This window comes from Notolepis coatsorum, assembly GCF_963971535.1.
Source record: "Notolepis coatsorum genome assembly, chromosome: 1".
In the NCBI taxonomy this organism is placed as follows: Eukaryota; Metazoa; Chordata; class Actinopteri; order Aulopiformes; family Paralepididae; genus Notolepis; species Notolepis coatsorum.
In genome coordinates this window covers 73,114,774-73,141,819 of record NC_140165.1, presented here as the reverse complement: position 1 = coordinate 73,141,819, position 27,046 = coordinate 73,114,774, and the positions used below count along the sequence as shown (strand labels likewise).

General features: G+C 47.4%; 1 protein-coding gene across 1 annotated transcript in view; it reads right to left on the bottom strand.

The window, feature by feature from the left end:
• The window catches only part of LOC311233692 (chloride intracellular channel protein 5-like), a gene marked incomplete at its 3' end in the record, with an annotated part of 28,360 nt that extends 11,443 nt beyond the window's left edge, over positions 1-16,917 (bottom strand). Inside the window, exons 1-4 of the mRNA XM_084320687.1 lie at positions 16,814-16,917; positions 13,668-13,793; positions 11,027-11,133; positions 10,279-10,442 (exon numbers count right to left, since the gene is read on the bottom strand). Of these exons, the coding sequence (XP_084176813.1) occupies positions 10,279-10,442; positions 11,027-11,133; positions 13,668-13,793; positions 16,814-16,869 (453 nt within the window). The 5' untranslated portion in view covers positions 16,870-16,917. The remainder of the gene's footprint in view (positions 1-10,278; positions 10,443-11,026; positions 11,134-13,667; positions 13,794-16,813) is intronic.
• Positions 16,918-27,046: the final 10,129 nt, after the last annotated feature.

Below are 27,046 nucleotides of genomic sequence, written 5' to 3'. Positions count from 1 at the left end.
CCGTGATAACACAGCCAATATTAACGAATACACTGAAACGGTGCTTGACTATGTCTGTACTCTGGTAGAAGAAACAATCCCCTCCACCACAATTAAAATCTACCCAAATCAAAAGCCCTGGGTAGACAAATCCGTCCGTGAGGCTCTGAAAGTGCGCACATCAGCATACAACACCGGGCTGGTGACAGGCAACATGGAAGAACACAAGATGGCAAGATACAACGTCAGGAGAGCAGTAATAGAGGCAAAACGGCGTTACAGGGATAAAGTTGAACTTCAGTTTGAACAGGCTGACTCTAGAGGCATGTGGCAGGGCCTCAGAACAATGACAGATTACAAAGGCACCTCCCTCAAACTGAACAGTGACATCTCCTTAGCAAATGATCTCAATTCCTTCTATGCGAGGTTTGAGGCTGTGAATAAAAACACCAGCCTACAAACCACGGCAATGGGGGGGGGGGGGGGTCTGCTGATGGAGACTAAGTGTTCAGGGTAACAGAGCATGAGGTGAGACGGATCTTTAAAAAAGTGAATATCAGGAAGGCAGCAGGACCGGACGGCATCCCCGGCCGCGTCCTAAAAGTCTGTGCCGACCAACTGGCCCCGGTATTCACTGACATATTCAACCTGTCCTTGGAACAGGCTGTCATCCCCACCTGTCTGAAGAAGTCCACCATCATCCCTGTACCCAAAAAATCTACGCCCGCTTGCCTCAACGACTACCGCCCTGTAGCCCTCACCTCCATAGCCATGAAGTGCTTTGAGAAGCTAGTGAAGGGCTACATCTGTTCCTCCCTCCCCATCAACCTGGACCTTCTGCAATTTGCATATCGCCCCAACAGGTCCACGGAGGACGCCATAGCCCATGTGCTGCACACAGCAGCATCACACCTGGACAAGAGGCAGGGGAACTATGTGAGAATGCTGTTCATCGACTACAGCTCAGCATTCAATACCATAGTCCCCTCCAAACTCATAGCCAAGCTCAGGGACCTGGGCTTGAACTATGACCTCTGCCAGTGGGTCTTGGACTTCCTGACAGGCAGACCCCAGGTGGTAAGAGCAGGCAACTGCACCTCCTCATCCATCACGCTCAACATAGGGGCCCCCCAGGGCTGTGTTCTGAGCCCCCTCCTCTACTCCCTGTACACACATGACTGCGTAGCACAGCGGAACAACAACACCATCATCAAATTTGCTGATGACACAGTAGTGGTGGGCCTGATCTCTGCCAACGACGAAAGGGCCTACCTGGAAGAGGTAGAGAACCTGTCACAGTGGTGTCAGGAGAACTGCCTCTCCCTGAACGTCAGCAAAACAAAAGAGATGATTGTGGACTTCAGGAGGTCGGGGGTCAAGGACTACAGCCCCCTCAGCATCGACGGGGCACCGGTTGAGAGAGTGAACAGTTTCAAGTACCTCGGAGCCCACATATCCGAGGATTTGACATGGACCACACACATTGACAGTGTTGTGAAGAAGGCACGACAACGCCTCTACTTCCTCAGGCGCCTAAGGAAGTTCCAAGTCAGTCAGAAGATCCTTAGGAACTTCTACTCATGTACAATAGAGAGCATCCTGACTGGCAACATCACCTCCTGGTTTGGGAATAGCACTGCACAAGACCGTAGCAGACTACAAAGAGTGACACGTTCAGCCGAACGCACAATTGGAGGGGGGCTTCCCACCCTCCAGAACATTTACAACAAGCGGTGCAAGGGGAAGGCTAAGAGAATTATTAAGGACTCGAGCCACCCGAACAACTGCCTCTTTGAACTGCTGCGGTCAGGCAAGCGATACCGGAGTCTTAAGGCGAGCACAGAAAGACTCAGAAGAAGCTTCTATCCCCAGGCCATCAGGCTGCTAAACGAACAATAAACACTATGCAACAACCATCAAATGCACACAGCACACACACCCACACGCACACACTCACTTAAACAAACAACACACTGCAGCACCCACTCTCCACACTTTAGATCACACAAACACACTTTATATTTATTGATAAAGGATTTGCACTACAACTCGTACACCTACAGTAAATTGTACCTAAATTGCACCTCATCCCATTTCTGCCTTGCACTATATAGTATTGTATATTAGTACACTGCACAGTATTGTATATTATATGGTAACTCAGTTACGTCTATTCTGCATCGAACATTGTACATATGTCTAAACTGAACACTGTGACCTAATTTTTTTTTACTTCTAATTTACATGCTATACTATGTTATTTTATTTCATACTTATCTTGTCTTGCACAGTCTCTGGAGCGTAACAGTAAGAAGCATTTTGTATAAAAGTATTCTGTACTTCTGTATGACAACTATTAAAGAAACTTGAAACTTGAAACTTAAAGGGAAAATTGACAAGTCTAAACTGAACTGTGAAGTGTGCACTCAGGGAAAGTTTGTAAAAAGATTCAACACCTCACATGCTGCTGACAGGGAAACGTCCTAATATGTCTAGGATGCAGAAGTTTGGAACTCTGTGTTATGCCTACAGACAGCACAAGAAAAAGTTAGACCCTAGGAGTGAGAAGGGCTTCTTTGTCGGGCATGACAAGAAGAGCCCAGCTTACCTGGTTTTCTACCCCGACAGTGGAAAGGTGAGGAAGCACAGGCTGGTCAGATTTATGCCAAAAACAGTAGGTGAGCAGCAGACACAGACTGAGATATCCATAGATGATGAGGATTTTGGTGGGCCACTTAGGGCTAGCACAAGCAAACAAATGGATGCTAGTCCAGAGACTGCTAAACAGCAGATTCCTGTGACCAGGCCAGAGAACAGCCAGGATCAGGCTAGAGAGGAACAGGAGGTCAAACAGGAGTCTCCACGCTATCCTTCTAGGGACCGGAAGAAGCCAGATTATTTTGGTGATAGTGTATATGAAGTAAGTCAAGACCAGACACAGGTTAATGTTGATTATTGTTACAAAATGTTGTGTAACATACCTTTAACTTACAGTGATGCAGTGAAGTCACCCGAATCAAAGGAATGGGTCAGTGCCATGGAGGATGAAATGCAATCACTGAGAGAGAACGGTACATTTATTTTAACCAACTTGCCACAGGGCAAAGTTGCAGTGGGGGGTCGATGGGTGTATGCTATCAAGAAAAATGCAGATGGTACAGATAAATACAAGGCACGATATATGTTGCTAAAGGCTACAGTCAGAGAAGGGGTGTTGACTATGGAGAGACTTTTTCTCCCACAGCCGACCTGACCAGTGTCAGAGTGCTGATGCAGAAAGCTGCACAAGAAAATTTGATTTAAAATCAGATGGACGTTAAAACTGCCTACCTACATGCACCGATAGATTATGAGATATACATGGAACAGCCAGAGGGTTATGAACATTGAGACATTGGTGTGTAAACTAGAGAAGTCACTGTATGGTCTAAAACAGTCTGGCCGGAATTGGAACAACATGTTACATGACTATCTAATTGTGAATGAATTTGTGCAAAACCCTGCTGATCACTGTGTATATACAAGAGAAACTGAGCATGAGAAGGTAATCATGATTATATGGGTTGATGATTTGGTTCTTGCAGCCAGTAATGAGAATGCAATGAAGGCTGTAAAAGAGATGCTCACAAGGACATTTCAGATGAAGGATATGGGCAGATTGACACACTTCCTAGGAATCGACTTTGAACAGTGCGATGGATGTGTGACAATGTCACAGAAGCAGTGTGTAAAGAACATGCTAGAGAGGTTTGACATGCAGGACTGTAAACCCAGATCAACACCATGTGAGCGGGCACTCGATTACACTGAAGGGGCAGGACTAATGAATGATGTCACCCGGTACAGAGAGGTGGTCGGTAGCCTAATCTATCTTACTATGTGTACTAGGCCAGATCTGTGTTTCATAGTGAGTAAACTGTCTCAGTATTTTAACAAACCAACTGAGGAACATTGGGCTACTGTCAAACATGTATTGAGGTTCTTAAAGGGCACCAGTGATAAAATGTTGTGTTACAAGAAGTGTAATTCTGATTTGAGGTTACAGGCTTACAGTGATGCGGACTGGGCAGCAGATGTCACAGACCGACGCAGCACAACAGGGTACTGTGTTAGTCTACATGAGACTGGTCCATTTGTCTCATGGAAGACCAAAAAGCAACAGACGGTGGCATTGTCCACATGTGAAGCAGAGTACATGGCACTAGCTGCAACCACCCAAGAGTGTTTACACCTGGTACAACTGCTGACACATATGGATGCATGTAAGTATGCACCACCCATTGTCCATGAGGACAATCAGGGAACCATTGCATTAGCTAAGAACCCAGTCCCCAGACAAAGATGAGAACACATGGATATAAAGTACAATTTTATCAGATCTACAGTACTAAATGGACAGATCTGTTTGCGATACTGTCCCACAGATCAAATGGTGGCTGATGTATTTACCAAACCAGCAACTAAGGACAAACTAAATAGGTTCACAAAGGTTATGTTTGGGAGAGAAACCACATCAGTGTGAGTAGTGACCAAGTGGTCAAATCTTTTGTTTTTCTTGTTTATTTCAAAATGTTATAAAAGAGTGCCAGTGAAAAAAAGGACTGTGTAAATAATGAAATCTAATGATTTATGTTCTTGTTTCACTCAGGAGAGGAACCATATCAATGACGTCCTTCGTTTGATTAATGGAATGTAAAAGTGTTACAATAACTGATTGTTATTAAATTGTTTTTTTTTGTTATTATTTTTCCTTCTCCAGTTTAGATAGGTCAGTAGATAGCAAGTGGGGGTGTTGACAATAATGAGTGTGCTCTCCCGTCATCCATTCAAAGTGATTGACTGATTGACACCAGCTGAGTGATGGACTCATTAATATCAGCTGAGTGTGTGTATATAAGAGCGACCTTCACAAATAAAAATGTTGCTTCCTTGATACACAAATCTCTGTCTCTCAGCGTTTTATTCCTTCTCTCTATACTGTATAGTCCAGGTTATGATGTCTAGCCAATACGCAATATCCGACATTCAACACACTTCCCTGACTAAAAGTAGTTTCAAACGAAAACGGCTGGATGTAATTTAGCTAAATCAGCATGGCTGTGAGTGTGAGTCTTTCACCTTTTACATGTCTAATTTGGCATGTATTGGTTGTTTAGATCGCTAGCATGGCTAACAAATGCAAATATATTGTAGTCTGCCCCTTTGTTCTGACCAGGATTACATTCCTTTCTGCCCCGGTGATGTGCGCGCACTGAGTCTGACATATGCGGCGAACAGGTCTATATCCTCGGTCGCTATTCACATCACAAAATCAACTCCCTGTGCCAAATGTGTCTCATTTAAATTGTAAATTTCTAAATAACAATCATTGCCAGCCAAAGCTTTTGCCAGGAAAAAACAAATAGGGCTGTTGCTGAGATTAAACAGACAGATTATTTTCCAAGATGGTGATATATCAATCAATCAATCAATCAAATTTATTTATAAAGCACATTTCACATGACGCGTGTCAACCAAAGTGCTGTACAGAGGGTAAATACACAAGATACATATAGACAACAAACACACTCCGTTTTATGGGAGGGCACACAGGCAAACACATAGAAAAACAGGGCATGAGTCAGTGAACGGGAAAGGCTAGTAGGTAGAAGTGGGTTTTGAGCCTCGATTTGAAGGCATCTATCGAGGGGGCGAGCCTAATGGAGGTGGGGATGCTGTTCCACAGTTCAGGGGCTGCGATAGCAAAGGCACGGCCCCCCCTGAGCTTGAGGTTAGACCTCCGGACTGTCAGGAGCCTCTGATCGGCTGACCTGAGGGACCTGGGCCCTCATGCATCAACGTGGACGTAGAACTTGACCTACTTCCACACGTAAGCACGGAATGTAGAACTAGCGTACGCACAGGGAAGTCGGCATTCATCACACGTGCGTACGCAGGCTCTATGCCCTGCCGTGTTGATGAATACCACTTTGTTCTACCGTCAATGCTCGTGCATGATTATCCATATATGGTCATGAAAATGAGGAAACACCCCCCATGGGATGTGAAATAATGGACCGACCCGAGCGGGACTCCGAGAAACTCCACGGAGAATTCACTGCTGTCGAACCAAGAAGACACTATCGCGTATTATGATTTATGGGATAAATAAAAGGCGGACTTGTAAACGGTGATGTCAGATATCAACGGCTCCCTAAGACCATTGCTGCAATTCTGCCTGGACAGCTCAAAATACTAATAAAGACCGTTCGTTGACCACTGTTTGGCGTTGGTTGTGTGTCATTATAACCGTGCTGTAATATGAATGCCTTTATTAGTTGTGTTCGATTGGCTATATGATTTTTAGAGGCATCTATTTTGTTGTCGGCTAATAAAGACCGCGCTGGAATATGACTGCCTTTTCCCGTGTTGTTTGATTAATACCCACGGATTAAAGTTCTCCTCAATTCTATTCCAAATCGCGATGGATCTCCCGTCAATTTTCTACCTGCTGCATATGATTTCTAGAGGCATACTACAATCTATTTTGATGTCAGTATTGGGTAGCCTATATAAACAATATAATACGAGAGCATATACAAGAACAATGAATCTCACTGCATGTATGATGTAGCCTGCCTTTCAATACATGAACTTGAATTCCATCATGTTTGTGTGCGGGACTCAAGGCTGCTGTCACAATGGGTGGTACCGCCGTACAGTAATAATAACAGTCCACACAATATCACGATCCATGCCATAGCCTATGTTCCATTAGGACATGATCTGTGACGACAAATGTTCTAGAATGTTTGATTAAGATATCATACTCTGACAGCATGCCTATGAGCAACAAAAACGCGAACTTGAATCCCATCATATAGTCTGTCCACTATCTGCATGGTGTCATTGCAATGCGTTTTCTATTCTTTCTTGTACAGTAAAAAGGGGGAAGAACACTATATTCATATGACTTATTCTGCTTACAGCTTCGAAATTCCACTTGTTTCGTTTAACGTAAAGCCTTTTAAATATAATCAAAACGTTCCCGTGTTTCGGCGGTCTGTGCGCAAAATAATAACGAGTTGAGCTTTATGATTTATGATGAATTGAAAATGGGGGACCCTGATGTAAACAGGACGAAAGTTGGTCTGCATCCCCAATTAACAATTGTATGTACTGAGCTGTACTGTACTGTACCCATTCTGCAATCTGTTAATAAACTTTTCAATCAATCAATCAAGCTACGCGGAGCGCAGTCAGTCAGTAGCCTACACCCCGTATATTCCGATAACGCTATATAAACCATGCTGCATTCATTCTGAGAGAAAGATCTATTATTCCAAATGCTATTTATAGGGTTTTGACCATAATTACACTACTGTTGCTATCTTACAATGAACTATAATGAACTACGGTTCATACAGAACATCCAGTGTTATTATGCACAGAAGCTCATTTCCTTGTTGTAATAATATATTCTACCACTGGGAGCTAGGTATGCCAGGTCTGACCTGTGCGTAGATGTACGCACGAAGTCAAGTTCAAGTTCAAATTGATGAATCCCACTCTTTGCTTAGAAATGATCGTACGCACGGGTTACGCACAGATCTGTGCGTAGAACACGTTGATGCATGAGGGCCCTGGTGTTGGAATAGGGGGATAGGAGGTCTGAGATGTAGGAGGGTGTGTGACCATTAAGGGCTTTAAAAACAAATAGGAGAACCTTAAAATCTATCCTGTAGCGTACTGGGAGCCAATGAAGGGAGGCAAGGACAGGGGTGATGTGGTCTCTCTTGCGGGTTCCGGTCAACAGTCTGGCAGCAGCGTTTTGTACCAGTTGTAAGCGGGACAGGGAAGACTGGTTAATGCCTATATAGAGGGAGTTGCAGTAGTCTAATCTAGATGAAATGAAGGCGTGAATGACTCTCTGAAGGTCTGCAGGGGAGAGAAGGGCTTTGAGTTTGGCAATGGTGCGTAGTTGGAAAAAACATGCCTTTACCACTGAGTTTACTTGTCTGTCAAATTTAAATTGTGGATCAAAAATGACACCTAGGTTCTTGACATACGGCTTGACCAGGGAGGACAGGTTGCCAAGGCTGTTGGTAAGGGTGGTGACAGCGTCTGGGGGACCAAAGAGGATTATTTCGGATTTGTTTTGATTTAGTTGTAGAGAGTTTTGTGCCATCCAACATTTAACATCATCCAGGCAGGATATGAGACTGTTAAGTAGAGACTGGTTGTTGGGTTTCAGGGAAACATAAAGCTGTGTGTCGTCAGCATAACAGTGAAAAGAGATGTTGTGCTTCTGAATGATCAGTGATATCTTGGTCTATGATTGAAAGAAGTGGTGATATATCAGTGATATCTTCATCTATAATTGAAAGAAGTGGTGATATATCAGTGATATCTTGGTCTATAATTGAAAGAAGTGGTGATATTGATATATCAGTGATATCTTTATATGATTGACTGGCAGAAATTGAGTTTTAACACGTTTTTAATATTTAAATAGTTTTTGCTGGGTTTCTTTTCACATAATAATAATAATAATAATAATAATAATAATAATAATAATAATAATAATAATAATAATAATAATAATAATAATAATAATAATAATAATAATAATAATAATAATAATAATAATAATAATAATAATAATACATCAGATTTATATAGCGCTTTACAAAGACGCTTTATAATAGTATTCTATTATTTGTATGTTTATTATTAACATGGTGATCACGCTGTCCATCAGCCTTGTTGCTCCCTGCAGGCCCACAGGGAGCTGGGTAATCTGCTGAGCAAAATGCTAACATTTTCTTATGTCTTGATTAAAGATCAAACCACTGGAGCGTGTAGAGGAACTATAGCCAGGATTCATACATGTTACTCATGTGTTCTAAAACATTCCAAAAACTTTAGTGAAAGCAAACAACAACTCTCTTAAAAAGAAAAAGATACATAGAGCTAAAACATGTGAAGTCATCAGGTATGACGTGTGGACAGATGACACCGGGGGGAGGTTCTGCCTATACAGGGACATCTTCTGTTTCACAACTGAGAATTCATTCATTTATTGCATTTATATATAGCGCTTTTCTAGACGCTCAAAGCACTTTACAATGTAGAAATGGCCTCCTTCACCACCACTGGTAGCACCCAACTTTGGGCTACGCAGGCTCAATGGCTACCATACACTGGCACCAGGCACACATCACACTATGGCTTAACGGCTCAGGAGACAGGGATTGATATCAGCCAATTAAGGGGAAGGGATGATTAGGTGGCCTTGATGTCAGAGACCTGATAGTGTATTCTGCCAGGAACGTCGGGGAGCTCCCTACTCTTTACGATAGGCGTCCTGGGTTCTTTAACGACATAATTCAGTCAGGACCTCGGTTTAGCGTCTCATCCGAAGGACGGCACTCGCAGCTGTACGGTGTCCCCATCACTGTAACAGGGGCATTGTTACTGACTAGTCCAGAGGACAGAGTGCCCCCTGCTGGACAACAACACCACTTTCCGACATGTTAGGCAGCAGGTTACCATGACAACATGTAGTTTAGGCAGCAGGTTACCTTGACAACATGCAGTTTAGGCAGCAGGTTACCATGACAACATGTAGTTTAGGAAGCAGGTTACCTTGACAACATGTAGTTTAGGCAGCAGGTTACCTTGACAACATGTAGTTTAGACAGCAGGTTACCTTGACAACATGTAGTTTAGACAGCAGGTTACCATGACAACATGTAGTTTAGGCAGCAGGTTACCTTGACAACATGTAGTTTAGACAGCAGGTTACCTTGACACCATGTAGTTTAGGCAGCAGGTTACCTTGACAACATGTAGTTTAGGCAGCAGGTTACCATGACAACATGTAGTTTAGGCAGCAGGTTACCATGACAACATGTAGTTTAGGCAGCAGGTTACCATGACAACATGTAGTTTAGGCAGCAGGTTACCTTGACAACATGTAGTTTAGGCAGCAGGTTACCATGACAACATGTAGTTTAGGCAGCAGGTTACCTTGACAACATGTAGTTTAGGCAGCAGGTTACCTTGACAACATGTAGTTTAGGCAGCAGGTTACCTTGACAACATGTAGTTTAGGCAGCAGGTTACCATGACAACATGTAGTTTAGGCAGCAGGTTACCATGACAACATGTAGTTTAGGCAGCAGGTTACCTTGACAACATGTAGTTTAGGCAGCAGGTTACCATGACAACATGTAGTTTAGGCAGCAGGTTACCTTGACAACATGTAGTTTAGGCAGCAGGTTACCTTGACAACATGTAGTTTAGGCAGCAGGTTACCTTGACAACATGTAGTTTAGGCAGCAGGTTGCAGTCGGCCAGTGTGAGTTGGTCTCCATCCAGGTACTTGCGGGTGGACTCGGCCCCCTGAAGCTCCTCTGGTAGGGGTCGGAGCAGGAACTCATCCAGCTTAGACAAGGCCTTGTTCAGGCTCTTCTCTAGGGCTAGGGGGACGACACACACACAACACACACACACACACACACACACACACACACACACACACACACACACACACACACACACACACACACACACACACACACACACAGGTCATAAAATATTGATACTAAATACTAGGGTTTTCGATATTGGCTTTTTTACCGATATCCGATATACAGATATTGTCCAACTCTTAATTTCCGATACCGATATCAACCGATACCGATATATGCAGTGTCTCCCCCCCAAAAAACGGAATCATTTCAGGTAATTAACATTACATATCTCTTGTCGTGGAATTAACACAGCATTATGCATACTTTTCACATTAAATAAAATACAAATTTGTTCTTACTTGCTTGCCTGGGTAAATAGAGGTTAAATAGATTTTTTTCTTTTTTTTTTAAACCGATACCGATCATTTCCGATATTACATTTGAATGCCAATATCGGCCGATAATATTGGTAGGCCGATAATATCGGACATCTCTACTAAATACATATATGTATATTAAAACTAAGAATATAGGCAAAATAGATGCCTGTCATTAACACAAACATACTCTAAACATAATTGATTAATTACCTTTATTCTTCTCTGGTTTGGTGTTTTTGACGTAGGCAGAGAACTTGGCAAATATGTCATTTCCTGCCGCGTTGGACATGCGATTCTTTGCTGCCAGCTTAGGATACCTGGGGAGGGCACAGTGAGGGAACAGTGAGGGAACAGTGAGGAGGGCACAGTGAGGGAACAGTGAGGGAACAGTGAGGAGGGCACAGTGAGGGAACAGTGAGGGAACAGTGAGGAGGGCACAGTGAGGGAACAGTGAGGGAACAGTGAGGAGGGAACAGTGGGGGAACAGTGAGGGAACAGTGAGGGAACAGTGAGGAGGGAACAGTGAGGGAACAGAGAGGGCACAGTGAGGGAACAGTGAGGAGGGAACAGTGAGGGAACAGTGAGGAGGGAACAGTGAGGGAACAGTGAGGAGGGAACAGTGAGGAGGGAACAGTGAGGGAACAGTGAGGGAACAGTGAGGAGGGAACAGTGAGGAGGGAACAGTGAGGGAACAGTGAGGGAACAGTGAGGAGGGAACAGTGAGGGAACAGTGAGGAGGGAACAGTGAGGAGGGAACAGTGAGGAGGGAACAGTGAGGAGGGCACAGTGAGGGAACAGTGAGGGAACAGTGAGGAGGGAACAGTGAGGGAACAGTGAGGGAACAGTGAGGGAACAGTGAGGAGGGAACAGTGAGGAGGGAACAGTGAGGGAACAGTGAGGAGGGAACAGTGAGGGAACAGTGAGGAGGGAACAGTGAGGAGGGAACAGTGAGGAGGGAACAGTGAGGAGGGAACAGTGAGGGAACAGTGAGGGAACAGTGAGGAGGGAACAGTGAGGGAACAGTGAGGAGGGAACAGTGAGGGAACAGTGAGGAGGGAACAGTGAGGAGGGAACAGTGAGGGAACAGTGAGGAGGGAACAGTGAGGAGGGAACAGTGAGGGAACAGTGAGGGAACAGTGAGGGAACAGTGAGGAGGGAACAGTGAGGAGGGAACAGTGAGGGAACAGTGAGGGAACAGTGAGGGAACAGTGAGGAGGGAACAGTGAGGGAACAGTGAGGAGGGAACAGTGAGGGAACAGTGAGGGAACAGTGAGGAGGGAACAGTGAGGGAACAGTGAGGGAACAGTGAGGAGGGAACAGTGAGGAGGGAACAGTGAGGAGGGAACAGTGAGGAGGGCACAGTGAGGGAACAGTGAGGGAACAGTGAGGAGGGAACAGTGAGGGAACAGTGAGGAGGGAACAGTGAGGGAACAGTGAGGGAACAGTGAGGGAACAGTGAGGAGGGAACAGTGAGGAGGGAACAGTGAGGGAACAGTGAGGGAACAGTGAGGGAACAGTGAGGAGGGAACAGTGAGGGAACAGTGAGGAGGGAACAGTGAGGGAACAGTGAGGGAACAGTGAGGGAACAGTGAGGAGGGAACAGTGAGGGAACAGTGAGGGAACAGTGAGGAGGGAACAGTGAGGAGGGACCAGTGAGGGAACAGTGAGGAGGGAACAGTGAGGAGGGAACAGTGAGGGAACAGTGAGGGAACAGTGAGGAGGGAACAGTGAGGAGGGAACAGTGAGGGAACAGTGAGGGAACAGTGAGGGAACAGTGAGGAGGGAACAGTGAGGGAACAGTGAGGGAACAGTGAGGGAACAGTGAGGGAACAGTGAGGGAACAGTGAGGAGGGAACAGTGAGGAGGGAACAGTGAGGGAACAGTGAGGGAACAGTGAGGGAACAGTGAGGAGGGAACAGTGAGGAGGGAACAGTGAGGGAACAGTGAGGGAACAGTGAGGAGGGAACAGTGAGGAGGGAACAGTGAGGGAACAGTGAGGGAACAGTGAGGAGGGAACAGTGAGGGAACAGTGAGGAAGGAACAGTGAGGAGGGAACAGTGAGGAGGGAACAGTGAGGGAACAGTGAGGAGGGAACAGTGAGGGAACAGTGAGGAGGGAACAGTGAGGGAACAGTGAGGGAACTGTGAGGGAACAGTGAGGAGGGAACAGTGAGGAGGGAACAGTGAGGAGGGAACAGTGAGGGAACAGTGAGGGAACAGTGAGGGAACAGTGAGGAGGGAACAGTGAGGGAACAGTGAGGGAACAGTGAGGGAACAGTGAGGAGGGAACAGTGAGGGAACAGTGAGGGAACATTGAGGGAACAGTGAGGGAACAGTGAGGGAACAGTGAGGGAACAGTGAGGGAACAGTGAGGAGGGAACAGTGAGGGAACAGTGAGGAGGGAACAGTGAGGAGGGAACAGTGAGGGAACAGTGAGGGAACAGTGAGGAGGGAACAGTGAGGGAACAGTGAGGGAACAGTGAGGGAACAGTGAGGAGGGAACAGTGAGGGAACAGTGAGGAGGGAACAGTGAGGGAACAGTGAGGGAACAGTGAGGAGGGAACAGTGAGGGAACAGTGAGGAGGGAACAGTGAGGAGGGAACAGTGAGGGAACAGTGAGGGAACAGTGAGGAGGGAACAGTGAGGGAACAGTGAGGAGGGAACAGTGAGGGAACAGTGAGGAGGGAACAGTGAGGGAACAGTGTGTGTGTGTGTGTGTGTGTGTGTGTGTGTGTGTGTGTGTGTGTGTGTGTGTGTGTGTGTGTGTGTGTGTGTGTGTGTGTGTGTGTGTGTGTGTGTGTGTGTGTGTGTGTGTGTGTGTGTGTGTGTGTGTGTGTGTGTGTGTGGCCTACTTGGGGGGGGCCAGCCTCTCCTCCAGGTACTCCTCTATCTTGTTGACGTCGGTGCGGACCTCCCCCTCGAAGGTGAGGAAGGGGGGGTGGGTCCCGGGGGCCAGGTTGTGGAGGTCCGATGGCTTCCTGGAGGAGAACAAAACACAGTGTCTCACTTCCTTTACTCTAAAGGAACACGCCAAAATTTTGGGACGTCAGCTTACCGTCTTCTCCAGAGAGAGACAAGAAGATAGATACCAGTTTCCTCTCTGTGCGTTCAGTAGAAAGCTATCTGGCTGCACGTTAGCCTAGCTTAGCACAATGAATGGAAAAGGCTAACCGGCACTGTCCGCTTCCATTGACCTGGAGAAGACGGGAAGCTAATTTCCCAAAATGTTGGCATGTTCCTTTAAACCATAATTTGACTCTTTGCTTGGTCTGTTAAACAATTGTCATCGGCAATCTCCAGCTCCCCAAGGAGATCGTTCGGACACCGGCCGGCCGAGCTCCCAGTCGTGAGCGCAAACAGAAGAGGGGGCTTCGCACGGAGGACTGAGGGCTATAGGCTAAAGCTAGACCCCCATCGGCCAGCGTTACCCTGCCTCTTCCTAGCTAACGTGCGGTCTCTGGTGAACAAAATGGACGAAAATGGACAATCACCTCCCCCAGTGAATTAGGTCATTCTGATTTGACTCGCAATGCGACGTGGCAAGGAGCTGATTGAGCTGATTGTGATATGATTGGCTCTGTGGTTGTAGAGTCACCGCCCACAATCAACAATTCGCGCTCAACAACAGAGCGAGTTACTTCCTCAAACAGAGGATGCCGACAGACAGCAGAGAACGAGCGAGTGAGAGAGAGGGAGCGGGAGAGAGAGAGAGAGAGAGGGGGGGGGGGGAGGCACGCAGGAGTGTGTAAATGTGTGTGCGCGCAGGGCTGGTGTGGGTCTTCTCCCTGGGATATCACTGTCAAAATATCTTTGACTCCCACTCGCACGCCCATATTCCGATCCGTGCAATAATAATCATAGGGGTATATATTCGTTGCATTGTCCGGTGGGATTATGCCCCCCCCCACCCCCCGCGGCGAAATTAATTAGTATCCCCCTCAATCTTTCTATCTCTCTCTCTGTGCTAGTCGCAGACTGTGGGTGACTGTCACTCAAAGTGCTTATGGGCGGAGCCCAGCCCAAACAGCTTGGAATCTTGAAGTCGAAAAATTTTGCTTTTGAGTACTTGATTAAAAATATAAAACAATGCATTTTTTTTAAAAAAACGTTACAGATGTGTTCCATAGACTCACAGGAATTGTGTAAAGTTGCCCAAATAGTGAAAGGAATAGCAATGCATGTCCCCTTTAATCCCGAGCCATATTTTCTTTTAATTTGCCTAAAAGTACATACCCAAGTAAATGTAAGATTGCTCCACTTCTACAAAGTCCATTTGTATGTTCTTGGTATATAGGGAGAGTTTCGCACCTCAGGGAATGTATTCTAGGAAAAAAACACCACAGGCAACATGGAGGAGAGAAACCTTCAACGGCCATTCAAGGGGGGATCCCCCTTCTTGGATGTCGGTGATGGTAGTGTTGCTATGGATGATCGATCGGTGGAGAATAAAACAGGTGAATAGTTGGTATGTATGAACATATACGTGTAATAAAACACAAATATGTACATGCAATAGCAACTGGGGTACATAAGAACAATTTTGCAAGATTTAAATAGAATAGAGTGAAAAACATCAACAAGAACAGACAGTATATCCTACCTTTTCAGGTCCACTGTGGTGACATGGAAGACCACTCCTTACCTTTTCAGGTCCACTGTGGTGACATGGAAGACCACTCCTTACCTTTTCAGGTCCACTGTGGTGACATGGAAGACCACTCCTTACCTTTTCAGGTCCACTGTGGTGACATGGAAGACCACTCTTTACCTTTTCAGGTCCACTGTGGTGACATGGAAGACCACTCCTTACCTTTTCAGGTCCACTGTGGTGACATGGAAGACCACTCCTTACCTTTTCAGGTCCACTGTGGTGACATGGAAGACCACTCCTTACCTTTTCAGGTCCACTGTGGTGACATGGAAGACCACTCCTTACCTTTTCAGGTCCACTGTGGTGACATGGAAGACCACTCCTTACCTTTTCAGGTCCACTGTGGTGACATGGAAGACCACTCCTTACCTTTTCAGGTCCACTGTGGTGACATGGAAGACCACTCCTTACCTTTTCAGGTCCACTGCGGTGACATGGAAGACCACTCCTTACCTATTCAGGTCTACTGCGGTGACATGGAAGACCACTCCTTACCTTTTCAGGTCCACTGCGGTGACATGGAAGACCACTCCTTACCTTTTCAGGTCCACTGCGGTGACATGGAAGACCACTCCTTACCTTTTCAGGTCCACTGCGGTGACATGGAAGACCACTCCTTACCTTTTCAGGTCCACTGCGGTGACATGGAAGACCACTCCTTACCTTTTCAGGTCCACTGCGGTGACATGGAAGACCACTCCTTACCTTTTCAGGTCCACTGCGGTGACATGGAAGACCACTCCTTACCTTTTCAGGTCCACTGTGGTGACATGGAAGACCACTCCTTACCTTTTCAGGTCCACTGTGGTGACATGGAAGACCACTCCTTACCTTTTCAGGTCCACTGTGGTGACATGGAAGACCACTCCTTACCTTTTCAGGTCCCCTGTGGTGACATGGAAGACCACTCCTTACCTTTTCAGGTCCACTGTGGTGACATGGAAGACCACTCCTTACCTTTTCAGGTCCCCTGTGGTGACATGGAAGACCACTCCTTACCTTTTCAGGTCCACTGTGGTGACATGGAAGACCACTCTGTTATGTACCATGCTTTTTGGTTAATCCTGTGTCCTGTGTTGCAGTTGATGGCTGCTAATTGGACACCTGCCTGGCAGGGCTTAAAGGCCCTCCCCCACCCACACATGCACTGACTCTGTTACTGGAAGAGATTGCTACCAGGAAGACACTGTTGGAACAAGTGTCTCCCTATCTTCCACCACATTGATCGTTAGTTTGTGCTAGATATTATAATAGTTATAGTCTTTTGGTTTAAACACAAGACACCATTGGTGTCTGTGTGCCCTTATGTTGCTTCCCTCTGAGCCAGGGTCGTAAAACACTCCTTACCTTTTCAGGTCCACTGTGGTGACATTGAAGACCACTCCTTTGAGCCAGAGGATCATGAAGAGACGCTGAGAGAATGGACAGTTCCCAATGCTCTCACCGTCAAGCCCCGCCTGGACACACACACACACACACACACACACACACACACACACACACACACACACACACACACACACACACACACACACACACACACACACACACACACACACACACACACACACACACACACAGACACACACGCACGCACGCACACACACACACACACACGCACACACACATACACACACACACGCACACACGCGCACACACGCACACACACATACACACACACACGTATTAAATCTTACATTCTTCATTAAATGATAAACAAATGAGTCCGAGAAGGAGCAGAAGGAAGCTTATCTAGTCCTGCCCCTTCCTCACAATATCATACATGAAACTAAATCTCTTACAAATCTAAAAGAACACACACTGATGTCCTCATTGATGTGTTTTATATGTTTTAAATCTTTTTATTTTTCATGAGGTTTCACATTCAATCGACAGATCTACAGAATGTTCAGTGTCACTCGCATGAACAATTTTTTACAATTTTCCTTGTGCTCCCCACTCAATCCATTCTCCCATCTCTCACTCACACTCACACACACTGGGACATACACACACGTACACGCGCACACACGCGCATACAGGCATACACACACACATACACTTGCCCACATACAGGCACACATACACAAATAAACAATTAAACAACAAAAAAAAGAAAATAATAATAAAAATAAAATAAAATAAAGGGACAGTAGGTAAATCATAAGTAATAAGGAATAAAAGTGCAAATGTTGGTATTGTAAACAGTGACATTTTATAGCACCCAGTTGCTCACACCCGCTTATCGATGGCTACTCCGACAGAGAAGGGTCCGGGCCGCTGCGTGTTCAGCTCCCTTTCCCAGACCCGACCCTGTGGGGGCAGGGTTTGACAGCCATGCGCAGGCAACCAGGCACTTATACGCAGACAAAGAGCCTCAACAGATCAGCTAATCTAATCTGCTAAAACTCCACGTCTGTTATATTAGATATGACACATTTATAGGACTACATTATGAGTTTCCAGTTGAGTATAGAGTGGGTTCCAAAGTTCTTGAAATAAGTGACCCTGTTGTGCTTTTCAAGCGTTATCTTTTCTAAGGGAAGAAACTGAGATATTTGTTCTATGAACATATTGAATGTTGGTGAGATTTCATTTTTCCATAGAAGAAGTATACATTTCTTTGCAAAATATGTTATGTATACCAGTCTGCATTTCTTTTGGTCTAAGTGGCAGTTTGTTATATTATTTAATAGATAGACACATGGTGATAACTCAAATTCCAACTCCATGACAGATTTAGTAAATAAGTGGATCTTGTTCCAGAAATGCTTCAATTTGCTACATTGCCAGAACATATGCAGAAATGTTCCTTCTTTAATTTTACATCTTGGGCAATTTGGTGAGTTTTCTTTCGAGATTTTGTGCATTTTTACAGGAGTAAGGTAGAATTTATGAATACATTTGAAATTACTTTCTTTGAAAGAATGAAGGGAAAGAAAGTTCGATCACAGATATCTTGCCAATTGTTTTCTTCAAATTTCGTTGCCAGGTCCGTCTCCCAGCATCTTAATAGAGCTGGGAAGACTGTTTGGCATTGAATTTCATATAGTTACATTCGTCTGGCCACACCCCTATCCGCTACCTTCATAAGCACACTCGCCTCCTTCCCAATCTTTCACCACAAGGCGAGATCAAAGGCCGCAGTGGCGTCCAGACGCTGAGCGTCACTAGTATTCATAGAACTTGGTTATATTCATAACCTTACGTTCTATATCATACTAGCTTCCGCTCAGCGTCATCTGCACTACGGGAGCTGAGCGGGAGCTTGAAGCTCGACAAATGTACCCCACTGAGGCCCCCCACAACCATCAGAACCGGGGAGGACCGAGCCCCCCCGACCCTCCCTAATGGAGGATACCCCCCCTATTAGAGGACGGGAGGGAGACGGATCCGACCGTGCGAAGAGAAACTCGAGCAACTCAACGCACAGGGTGAGCAGACCGTGGCTTGACCCCACGACTACCCACACGCACAACCCGCATGCCACCAGGGAACGAACGGAAGGAACAAACCTCGTTACCGCCCACAAAAACACAGGGTCGAGAGCAACTCAACCCCGTGGCAAGGCCGTAGCAGCAGAGCGCGAAGGAAGACCCAGACCCACTGAAGGGACTGGATCCCCCGGAAAAAGGGGGCCCGGAGAGGTCAGCATCAAGACCTCACCAGGCGGTCACTTAGTGACACCGCCCCCCCACATCGCCAGCGTATTCGGACAGGGCCCCTCCAAGAGCGGGCCCTTCCCCCCACTAGCACGCCGCCTGGCACACTGACCCTGGCAAACTCAGGCAGTCAGCATGGCCTAACTCGAAGCACTCAAAAGGCTACACTACAGCGGAAGCAGGCAGCGCACCGGGGGGATGACCCCAGAGGGGGTCGATCCCTCAAACCAGGCAGCAGGCGTTTGACCCGAGCCTGGAGCACTGCGGACGAGACAGGCGCCAAAAGGGGTCAACTGAAACAGCATCCTCGGCGGAAGGGGCGTATGCTGGCATTGTTGCGCACCATGACAAAGTATCCACCAAAAAACCCCGACCCAGAGAGGCCGAGGCAGAGAAGGCTGACACGATTGGCAGACGTCATGAACGTGCAACACACTCAACCGGGTAACCCGGGAGTTGACTCTGCTCCAACACACCAGGGAATCAACCACCCTCTTGGTACTACATGCGGTGGTTGTTCCTATAACCCCTCAAGAAAAAACTCCAAAACACACCTGCGGGTACACACTGGCTATACCGCAGTACAAGTGTTTTAGTTTTCAAAAAGGGGTTATTCCAGGCCTACGGGTCGACGAAACACAACTTCGGACCGGGCCCGGCGGCTCGGGAAGCACACAGGGATGCCAGAGGAGGTCCATAAGACCACCCCAACAGCCCCCTCTTCGCCATGCGTAAGAGAGGAGCGAAAATAATGGAACACCAGCCCCTTTATGATAACGCAGGGTACAACCTGTACCCAACAAAGGGTCTCCATAACGCCCAACCCTGTGACACCCGGGCCGACCCGGCATTTTTCCTCCTGAAAAAAGCACAAGTCCCTCAGGGTACCAGAACAGCAGATCTGCGTCCCCGGCGGACAACGGGTTAACTGACCTGGACCAGCGTGACCAGAACCAGTCCCGTGCCCTAATCACGCCGACATCCCCACTCCAAGAGAGGGGGTAGGTACACGTGTCATTTAATGCACATATAAAAAATGTCACCAAAATTGCATTCTTCCATCTTCGTAATATCGCAAAAATACGCCCCATTTTAACTCTGGCTGATGCTGAAACCCTGATTCATGCTTTTGTCTCATCACGTCTGGACTACTGTAATGCACTTTTTTTCAGGCCTACCTAATTCAAGCATCAAAAATCTTCAACTCGTGCAAAATGCGGCTGCACGGATACTAACTAGAACTAGAAAATTTTATCACATCACACCAGTTTTGTCCGCCCTACATTGGCTTCCTATCCAAGCCCGTTCTGACTTTAAAGTGCTACTCCTCACCTACAAAATTTTAAATGGGCTTGCACCGCTCTATCTATCCGATCTCATCTCCCGATACTCGCCCGCTCGTGCTCTGCGCTCACAAAATGCGGGGCTTCTATCGACCCCTAGGGTTAAAAAGAAATCCGCCGGCCACAGAGCCTTTGTCTACCGCGCTCCCTACCTGTGGAACAAATTACCTGCCGTCATCAGGGGCGCCTGCTCTGTCGAAGCTTTTAAATCCCTGCTTAAGACTCATCTTTTCTCTCTCTCCTTCAACCTACCTTGATCTCACCTGGTCGGGGACTGACCTTTAGATTAATCTGTGTAGTTTAGTTATGGTACAGGGTACTACATGGTACCACTGGGTAGTTTACTATAGGGTAGTTTAGTTAGGGTACAGGGTACTACATGGTACCACAGAGTACTACATGGTACTGCATGGCACTACAGGGTACTACATGGCTCTACATGGCTCTACATGGCACTACATGGCACAACATGGCACTACAGGGTACTACATGGTACCACAGGGCACTACAGGGTACTACATGGCACTACAGGGTACTACAGGGTACTACAGGGTACTACATGGCCAGGGGAGGAAATTAGGCCACTTTACTGGCCAAATGCTGGTATTTTTTACGTTTGGCTGGTAAAAAAAATCAGATACCCGCCAGTTGGCTGGTAAGCCAAAAAGTTAGTTTCCTCCCCTGCTGGCGAGTATACAAAAAAATAAAACATTCTGCAATCACTGCACTGGCAAACGGTGTGCGTCTTCTGAGTGTTCGCTTTAGTTGACAGTGCCACGAGAGCACTGCACAAGACCACCCGCGGACATATAATGTTTAATAAACGTTTGCGCAGTACTGGCCAACCCGCGGACATATAATAATAAAAGTCCCGCGGTACTAGGCTAGCCATCAGGAGCACTCGCAAACAGATAACGTTAAACACAGCAGAAGATGGAAAACAGACAGACTGACCAACGGGGAACTGCATCCAACCCTAGTACAACCCTCGAGTATAAGTTACTAAGGAAACATTTAAATCACAGAGGTGTAATGTTAGTCTACTGGAACTGTATACAGTGGTTAGCTTCTAGTTAGCGTTTTAGCTATAGCTGCTTGCTAGCTAACGTTAGCCCCGTGTGCTCAAATCAGCCAGCTAGGTGTATCTGTTATGACTATAATGTTTCCAAAAAAGCACCGGACTACGACGTAAGGTTAGACATTTTATTTCATGCTCAAAAGCCCCTGGCTTGCACATCGCAGTCACGAAAGGGGCTAGCTCAACCAGTGCACTGTGCACAACAGCACACCAACCCAACTGACGTTACCACAACACTTGACGGTACTTCACAGCACTGTCGTAAGACCACCGTGCTGTCTTAAAGGCACAGTGTGCCTACTCAGATGCATACACAACATTGACACGGCTTGACATACAAAGAAGTAATTATCACAATTAGCGATTTTTTTTGTCTGGTAAAAAATCTGTTTGGCTGGTAAAAAAAATCAGATACTCGCCAGTTGGCTGGTAAGCCAAAAAGTTAGTTTCCTCCCCTGTACATGGCACTACGGGGTACTATAGGGTACTACATGGCACTACAGGGTACTACATGGCACTACAGGGTACTACATGTCTGCTCCTTTGCAGCACCACAAACATGGGAACTCTCTAACTCTTCCCCCCCCCCTCTTCCCCCCCCCTCCCCCCCCTCCCTCCCCCTTCTCTCTGAGTGCCCGTCTCCTGGCGCTGACTACGGTGATGGATGCCTCGGGGTCTTGGCCAAGATTGTAGTGACTGCTCTACATGCACCTCCGAGGCCTTGGATCAGTTATTCACTGCCGTCTGTCCGTGGTCCTGTCAACTGATTAACAGTATTAACAGACTGTTAACAGATTAACAGTCAACGCGGTTTCATTGCTGGGTTAAGTACTTCTATTCTATTCACATAATACGCTTACTTCATATATCTACTCCATTCACATATATGCCTACCACTGTATCTATTGCTATGTCCGCCTACTACAATCTCATGAGCTGTCTAACGCCTGTCCCGTCTCCCTGTCTCCCTATGACTTGCTGTCCTGGAGTGTTGACCGGAGTGTTGGACGTCCCGTGACGAAGGCCGGGAGATTGCGACCCCCTCTGCGTGCCCCCCTGTCTCCGGAGGTCTCGTAGTGGTGACCGGAGTGCCGGATGTCCCGCGATGATGTCGGGGAGTTTGCGACCCTCTCTGCGCCACCCCCCTATCTCCCTGTCTCCGGCTGTCCCTGTGCAACGACCGGAGTGTTGAATGTCCCGTGACTAAGACGGGGAGGACGTGACCCTCTTTGCGCCGCCCCTGTGCCTCAAATAGATCTGCTATCAACTCTATCTTTAATCTTTCAAAATGTTCAGTTGCTATCGCTATTAGCTCTATCTTTAATCTTTCAAAATGTACAGTTGCTATTGCATGCACTCATCTGTGTTTCACCACACACGTGACATGAGTGCATGCTTACCAACTGTCCGTCTGCAACACTACTGTTGTGAAGGATCAGATTAAACCGAATATGTATATTTATTTATATATATATATTTAATTGTATTTGTATATCGTTTGATATCCCCTGTATATTCCTTGTACAATATGCATTGAATATCCCCGTTTCTACTAAACAGCCCATAATAGTTTCATTCTACCATTGGACGAGAACCTGGCGCCAGGTTGCCATACCCCTAGGTTCAAGTTCAATCGTGCCGCCTAACATGTCGAGGCAACCCCCGGTTCCGCGCAGTAATATGCCGGGCGAAATACGTGTGGTACTATTTGTTCACAGCGCATATATATATGGCGTTCGTAAAGTAGAACTTTCTTTTAGTCCAGTTCTTTACCCTCCAACAGAGTGACAGACGCAAAAGCCTCCCCACGAAGCACGTGCAGTGTAGTAGGGCCTACTTGGCCCAGAATAGGCATTGAGATATCGTGTAGATTAATAGTTGAATGGTCATAGTTTGGCACCATACCGTCGAGTTGGACGTATTCTATTAAGCTAATAATAGTCTATTTATGTATGGTGCATCGTTCGGTTCGAGTTCTACAGTTATCAGTACCCCCATCGTTCCTGACGTTATCTGGACGCTTATCCAGGCTGGTCAGACCCCTAGTGGTGATTGCATCCGAGGAGCTCCGGGTCAAGAGCGACTGGACCTGTATATTGGATTACTCTACCCGACGACGGCGAGCCTTCCACGGCTCTTGGATTATGCTTTATGTGCTTTGATTATTCCATGGATAAAGGCCAACACTGTCGAGTGTTGGAATTACCCCCCGGAGAGGACTACAGGTGAGGCGGCGCTCTACACGTGAGGTCGCACCACGTCTCTCCGTTGTGGACCGGCAGATACCGTTCCACAGAGGGTCCAGCTGTGTTCGTCTACAGCCCGAGGTTCTGTGGGCACTGGGTCTAAGACTTTGGATTCTCCCAAGACACCGTCGGCCAGATGGGATACCGCCAGCGACTTCTCTAACCCCCCCCTCCTACTGTCTTACAACCAGCGGGACCCCCCCCCCCTTTAGTGTATCCAGCTATAATCATTTAAGTACTATCGCTATCGTTTCCTAAATATTCCAGGTTGTATACTTACTCCCTGCGCAACCAGAGATTGGACATTCAATGTTGATTTACCTACGAATACTCATTTGCCATAAAAGTGCATACTTAACATTTCAAATCATAAATGTAATTAAGTGAATGTTGTATACACCCTTTGCTGTATTAAATATTCGATTTGGTCCATTTGTGTTGGTTCGTTTCATCAGGTGGGAAAGTGTTCATCATACTTATATCATGTACTGGGTGGCCAGAAGTTAAAGTACATGAGGTAGTGGTATTAAATATCATATCTAACAATACAGTCAGGGAATTGTACCCCTCAGCTACAATTGGTCCTTCGAGCCGGATGGTAACTAGTGTAATATTAATATAGTGTTATTAATATCGAAATGGCCTATGATGAACACTCCACGAAACGATCCTCCTAACCTAGAACGCCCGCGGCGCAGACGACAGACACCTCAGTACTTAGAGGCTTACACTGTCAGTCAACTACCTAGCCTTCGACAAACGGTAAACGTGGTAAAAGTAGAAAGTAAAATTATGTCTGACCTTAACGACCAGGTTTCCCCGACCACAGAGGCCCTAGTAGGTCCTAATGTAACTGACCAAGCCCACGGTGGAGACCAGGAGGGAATTGACATGCCTTTACCCCCCGCCACTACTAAAGAAGTAGTCCCCGACACGCCCCGGGAGGAAGACAACCCTACAGAGAGAGAACTCTGCACGGAAGAATAAGAGGAGAGCGCCGAGGAACTAGAGCTCCAGGACTCCCCAACGAGTACCCCCAGGAGCGGTTCACGCAGGAGCGGCTCACCTCCACTACCGCCTTCCCCCAGCGAAGCGGAGAGGATACTACAACAGGCGTTCCTCATCAGCCTGACAGCCTCTACCGAACGCGATCGGCTCCAAGCACAGACGCTTAGCGAGCGCGAACGTCTCCAAGCCCAGGCGACCAGCGAGCGCGAACACCTCCAAGCACAGCAACGGAGCGAAGAACAGCGCACAAGTCTGGAGATGAGACGCTTCCAGATGGAAGAGAATATGGCAAGAGACCGCGCCGACGCCCAGCGCACCGCTGCCGGTGCCCAAAGAGACGCAGAGCGCGACAGACTACAAGCGCAACTGATAGAGCAGCTGATCAAAAGGACAACTCCCTCTCCCTCCGCCAGGGGCTCAAGGAACTCGTCGAGACAGCAGTCAAGAGCAGCGTCACCGCAACGAGCAAGCGACCCTGAACTTGACCAACAGACCGAGTCTAGACCCCCCGCAGACCCCCTTCCCATACCGGTCCAAGCGAGACCCAGCTACAAGGAAGGAGCAGCCTACACTGCGGAGAAGCTAAATAAACGATTACAAGATCTGGAAGATTTGATAGAAGAAGAAGAGGGAGAAGAGGAGAACCAAGCCCGACGACAGCACAGTACTCCACCGAACCAGGAGGTCCCATACAGTCCAGGCTATACCCCCGCGGCGCTGCGCTACAGACCCCCGACTCTATTTACGGGTGAGCACGACGCACGACCAGCCCCGAGGAACAGTACCTGGACCAGCGGGCCATGGTACCCTGCCAGTACCGGCCCACAGCGAGGCGCAAGAGGGGACTCGCCCAGGAGGTCTCCCCAACGCTCGCCGATGTATTCGCCATCCACGGCGTCATACAACGCCACGCCGTCAATCCCAGACTTCGCCTATGAGAGTCGAGCACAGTACACGGAGCTCCGGATGTGCTTAGAGACAATGCTGGTGGATGTCATTGATGAACGCCACAAGTATGCAATATTATTGAAGCACCTGAAAGTACCGCGAGCACACAATATAGCGCTAGCCTATGCTACCTCCTCGACCCCATACACAGCGGCCCTTGCAGCGCTGGATCAAAGATATGGACGTATATGGGATTACGTAATCCAGGAGATAAGGCATATTGACCGCCTACCCCCAGCCACAGACAATCGCTCACTGGACGACCTGTCAATCAAAGTGCAGTCCCTGGTGGGGATGCTGGGAGCTCAACGGGAGAAGGGCAGGCATGAGCTGTACGCCAACTCTAACGTTGAGAGGATTTTGGAGAAGCTGCCACCCGCAAGACAGGAGCGCTTTCGGCGGCAGAGGGACTACCGAGATCCCGACGGCCCCGAGCCATCCCTCCTTGATCTGGCCGACTTCTTGGCGAGAGAGGTCAGCAGCTTACGACTGGACACCTTCGGGCGGAGCACGCCAAGCTCCAGAGAGGGACCCAGGAGAATAAGTGATGGAAGAAGATCGGTGACTGTCATGCACCAATCAGAGTCAGTAACGAGCAGTAAGAGTCACAGCACCCCCTCGAGAAAGGAGAAGTGGAAGATAGCGTGTCCCTACTGTGAGAAAGAACACTGGCTGTCACAATGTGACTCATTCACAAAGATGAATGCAGAAGAAGTGAGCCAATGGATAAAGTCCAACCGGCGCTGTTATCGATGTGCGCGGCCCCACATGGCAGCCGAATGCCGCCTAAAGAAAAGGTGCAGCCGGTGCGATGGAGCCCATCTAGATATACTACACGATAGTAACGGAAGACGGCCTACACCTGCACCACGGAGCGGCACCAAGGCAAGTGTCATGTACATTGACCCCGCCAGCAGCAACGGAGCTCAAGTGCTCTTAAAGGTAGTCCGTGTGACATTGAGCTACCAGGATAAAGTCATGGACACTTACGCCGTCCTTGATGACGGGTCAGAGAAGACCCTTCTGCTCGCCTCCGCTGCGACTCAACTGGGACTGCGGGGGAGCAAGAACGAAATGACGATTCGGACAATAAGAAGAGATTTAAAGACGATAAAGGGCGAGAATGTCTCCTTCACTATCGCAGCCAACGGGCAGCCAGAGCGACGGTACAAGATCACAAATGCTTTCACCAGCCAAGAAATAGGACTCTCGCAGTACACCTACCCTGTCACCAAGTTGATGGATAAATATGTGCACCTGCGCCAATTACCTATCCCGCTCATAAACGGCGCTAC